At 32.9% G+C, this 4,988-nt stretch overlaps 1 protein-coding gene across 1 annotated transcript; it reads right to left on the reverse strand.

Annotated features, from left to right (window-relative positions):
- Positions 1-2,492: 2,492 nt before the first annotated feature.
- Positions 2,493-4,562, reverse strand: LOC110412047 (putative polyamine transporter At3g13620). Its single transcript, XM_021422457.2, has one exon. It carries the CDS (start codon positions 4,209-4,211, stop codon positions 2,775-2,777), a length of 1,437 nt encoding a protein of 478 aa, XP_021278132.1. The 5' UTR covers positions 4,212-4,562; the 3' UTR covers positions 2,493-2,774.
- Positions 4,563-4,988: the final 426 nt, after the last annotated feature.

The raw sequence follows: 4,988 nt of genomic DNA on the forward strand, positions 1-4,988 counted from the left end.
AAAAATAGTTTTATATTGATTTATTGCTTCAAACTTAAGATAACATTTTTCCTTTCATTTTTCATAGCTAGCATTGTAAATTTTGGGAAAATATTGTACTTTTTTATATTATTTTTATGCTTAATGATTTATTGTTGGAAGCTTGATTTTGATACTAGAAAATATTTTTGGGCGAAAAAGTTTTGATTTTTATACTTAGTTTTTCAAAGAAATTTTTAATATACCAATTCACCCCTTCTTGATACATTCCTTTAAGACTTGACACTAACAGCCTCCTAACTAAGTCATGTATATATTTAATTTTGATGTATAAGAAGATTATTAATTTATATAAATTAAGTGAGATCTATGTACTTTTTTAAAGCATAATATCCAAAAAAGCCTCTAAAATATTCAAAAAAATTCAAATAAGCCCTAATACTCTTATTGTGAGTCAAATAAACTCTTATGACTAATAATTGACTTAGTTAAAATGTCATTTATCATTCTATACCGCATGAGCTAAAGTGGCATACTAACATAACATAATTGATAATAATGTGGCATTCTAACATATCATAATTAATTATTTGTGATATGTTAATTTGATATTATAACATGACTTGTTATCAATTTTACACAAGCAAATATACGTATCGAACAAGTAATATAATGATGAAGTAGAGTATCGCTCCCACGGAGATTTATTTCTAAATTTTCACTAAGTACTAAAATTATAAAACAAATTAATCTTATTTAAGTAATCCAAAAATTGAAGAAAAACTAATTAAAAATAATTAAAAATTAACACTAAATAATCTAACAAACTAAATAAGTTGAAAAAAATAGTATATTAAAGACCTAAAAGTATGGGTACATCCATTCATGATAAATAAAAGAAAAACTAATATTCAAACTATGAAATCCACCACAATCCTAGAATGATAATTTAGCTCATAAAACCTAATAAAAATAATATCCAAAGAAATTTAACCATGAATCCAAGTCAAAGAAAATAAAAAAAAAATACAAAAATAAAGAAAGAAACTAAGTGTTGAAGCTTTGCAATCTCAATTCTCTCTCAAATTCTCTTGTTTTATTACTTTGATCTTGACTCAAAATCTCCAAAATAGTTGGTTCTACCTCCTTTTTAAAATCTTTGAAAAAGATCTCTTAAATAGACTCTAAGTAACCTAATTTTTAAAATCCATCAAATTTTTAATTTTAGAAAATCACCCAGCACCACAGCCTTGATTTCTTGAGGCTGTAACACTGGTTTTTTTTTGCTATAGTACCACTATCGTGTTACTTGTCCAGCACTACGGCCCTAAGCTTTTGGGAAAATTGTATGGCGAGCTTTCTTTCACCAATGCTGCAGCCTTGTTCTCTTAGTGTTGCGGCAGCCTATCAAATTCGAACATGATTTTCATCCTAATTTGCTCTTAATTGGGAAAAGTAGCGAACATAAAATTGTATTTCTGTCTTTTAACTTTCCAATGGCTTAAGAATCATTTTAATTGGACTTCTGGATTAAAAGATATGCTCCAAATATTGTATCATGTTCAAGTAATGTGTACTACTGTAATGCTTCAAATTAGACAAATATTTTGACCATGATCTAATTCAACTGGGTGAAGTGGTAAACATAAACATTGTAATTCTTCCTCTTCGAAGTCTAGCGGTCTAAGAATCACTTCATTTGGAATTCTGTAGATAGAGATATGGTCAAAATACCATAACATATATGAATAAAGTTACCACCATACTTATACGAATTTTCATCAAATGAACCTTTTTCATCAAATTTCCTACAAAAGCAATAAGAGAAATCACTAATACTACTCTTAAAATAATTTAAAACAAAATAGGATAAAATTTAACTAAAATAACTTAAATTAACTACTCAATATGTAACCAAACTTAAACTAAAAAAATACTCAAAATGCTACGATTCAAATTTAAAATCTTAAAGATCTAACTACTTAAACCTCCAAAATGTGTCAAAATAACTCTATATAATAAAGTTATCAAATCTTTTGTATTTTTTACCCTTCACATTAACATTATGTCAATACTGTGTAGATATAAAATGACAAGTAATATTTTAACTAGTTACAAAAGCTTATTTGATGTAAAATAAAAATATAAAAGTTTGATAGAATGTAATAAAAGAATAAAAACTTATTTGAATTTTTTAAAATAATTTAGAGTCTTAGATAAACGTTATACCTTTTTCTTAAAATATATTATCTTATAAATTTAACAACTATCTTGATCCCAAATCAAGATCGGTTATTTAATCGAGATTACTAATTATCGAGTATTAATTTTATAACTAGATATTATTTTTAGTTAATTGTTTTCATGTCTTTAATCTACTAAGTTAATTTTTTCGCTGTTTAAGAAACACCGCCTAAATCTGACCCTCAAATACTTGAGACGTGGAGAGCTTCCGCCTTCCCGTGTGAATGCTGTGGATTGCTGAAGAAATCAAAGTCATAGATACTCAAAAGTGAGAAGAGAACAAGCTTTATTATTCGACCTTTTCCTCTCTGGGTTTTTTCACCCTTCCCTCAATCGAAGAAAATCTTCAGAAAGGGTGGACTAAAACAGAGCAAAAGAACAAGATGGGCAAACAAGCAGGATTCTATATGTACGCAATTAACAAGTTCATTGGCCGCAGACAGGACCCAACACCATACAAACTCAAAGTTCAACACCTACACAAGCTCAAAGCCAAATGTCCCACCCTAAGTAACCGTTTGCTGATAAGAATCTTGATGTGTCCTGGCTTGTCATCTCTCGTCATCTTCGACATTGCTGTACCTAAATATCTTCTTTTTCCTGCAAAATTTCATCAGAAAGTACCATCCAATGGCTGCCACAGTCATGAGGCCACTAACCAAAAATACAATTTTAGTGGCAATAACCATAATAACTATGAGGAATGCTGATGGGATCAAACACATGATAACCAGTCCTGGAATCCTCAGAGGAACCCTGTAAGGTCTTTTCATTTCTGGCAACTTTCTCCTCAGCCAAATGAAAGATGCAAATTCCAGGAGCATTCCCAAACTGTACAAGAAATTTGCCGATGATATGATATCTGTGAAATTCATATATGACATACCAATTGCGATCAAAGATGCAAGCAGTATCCCCAGCCAAGGAGTGTTGAACCATTTGGATCTGCTACTGAAAAACTTAGGCAAAATGGCTAAATCTGCCATTCCCACAAGCTGATAAGCACAGCTGCTTAATTGAGCTTCAAATAAACCAATTGCTGATAACACAGCACCCACTTCAATCCAGTATTTCAGCCACTTGCCTGCAATCATGCCTGCAGCTTCAGCATGAAATCCGGACTCCCAAGCACTTTGATCAACAGAAACAGCCCCAGTGACCGCAAAGAGTGGAACCAGGTAGGCTAAACAAGTGAAAATCACTGCCACAAGAAGAGCACGAGGATACGTTTTCTGGGGTTTATCTACTTCACCGGCAAGAGTACTAGCATTGTCCCAAAAGTTCAAATTCCAAAAAAGGGTATTAAAAAACAGATTCCAATCTCTTTTCACACCTTTCTGACCTAAACTGAGCCATCTATGGGGTTGGATCTTGGGGATTGCTATAAGAGACATTAAAATAAAAGGCGAAAGCGAAACGATACCTAGCAAAACAGCAGCCCAACCAACAATGGTTAACCCCGTATAGTTTACAAAAGATAATACCAAAGTTGAAGTCAAAATAGCAATTTGCCGAGGCCAGCCTGATTCCAAAGGATGTATAATCTTCTTTAGATAGTCTACGCACAGAACTGGAAAAGACGCGATGTTAATGACGCCACTAAAGAATTTCCAAGATCCCATCAGGGAGCCAAAGAATGGACCAAAAGCACGATCGGCCCAAATAACAAAGCCTCCATTACCAGGGAAGGCGGTAGAAAGCTCTGCAGTGATCATAGCTTCGGGGACACTCCAGATGAAAGGGAACACGAGGAACCCCAGAAGGGCCAAGAGAGGGCCAGCAGCCTGGACTGCGGGCTCTTCACCAAAGGGGCCGCCCGCAACTTCAAAATAGATGAGGAAGATAAGAGGGATAAGAGTCAGCTTTTTTGGTGTTTTGGGGTTGGTACTGATGGGGAGTTGTTGAGATGAGTGGTTTGGCGTCTTGGAAAGGTTTTCATGTTGTTCCAAGCCTGCTCCGGGGTTCGATGGCTGGATTTCAACTTGCATCACGGCTGGTTTCGGAATTGACGAGAGTTTGAGAGATAAAAAGGGGAAATTTAAGGACGTTGAGCAAGCTCAAACAAGTGGGTGCGGATAAGAGAAAGCAGGAAAACAACTTACCGGAAGATATCAGCTCGTTGATATTGCTTCGTGCAGCTTTGGACAACCAGATATTCAGGATTCATGGGCTTCCGTTACGGGAGGAAAAGATCAGATTGTGACTAAGAAGAGAGATTCTTCCATGACTCAAATTGTCTCCAACCACTACGCTTTCCACCTTTATTTTAAAGGGGAGATTTGCGAATACAATCCTCATTTAACACGGGAAATAGCAATAGACGCTATTTCCACTTAAAGTCAAGCACCGGCCAATATCTTTAGCTACAACTGACGATAATGCATTAAATAGCAATGCCTTTTTTAAAATACGGCGTAAATTACAATCATGAATAACTGATTTGAACAATAATAATAATATAAATTTGTTTATGTGATTCAAAAGTACTTGCTCATTAATTTAATTTGTAAATTATTTTTTTATTATTTTAAAATTATTATTTATCAATATTACAAGTATTCTTCCTTTGTGAAAATAATTTTATATAATCACCTATAATATAAATTCTATTATCTAGTAATAATTATAATTAAGAAAATCAATATAAAATGACAATTTACAAAATAATGGATAAGATATACTTCTCCTTTAAAAAAAGTTTTAGGTATTTATCTAAAGATATGGATTATTATAAATTATAAATTTTATAGTAGACAGTAATTTTA

This window comes from Theobroma umbraticum, unplaced genomic scaffold, assembly GCF_002168275.2.
Source record: "Theobroma umbraticum cultivar Fairchild unplaced genomic scaffold, ASM216827v3 scaffold_95.0, whole genome shotgun sequence".
NCBI lineage: Eukaryota > Viridiplantae > Streptophyta > Magnoliopsida > Malvales > Malvaceae > Theobroma > Theobroma umbraticum.

What these genes read in the sequence shown, in the direction of transcription:
- LOC110412047 (XM_021422457.2), bottom strand. Translation starts at nt 4,211, where the DNA reads ATGCAAGTTGAAATCCAGCCATCGAACCCCGGAGCAGGCTTGGAACAA.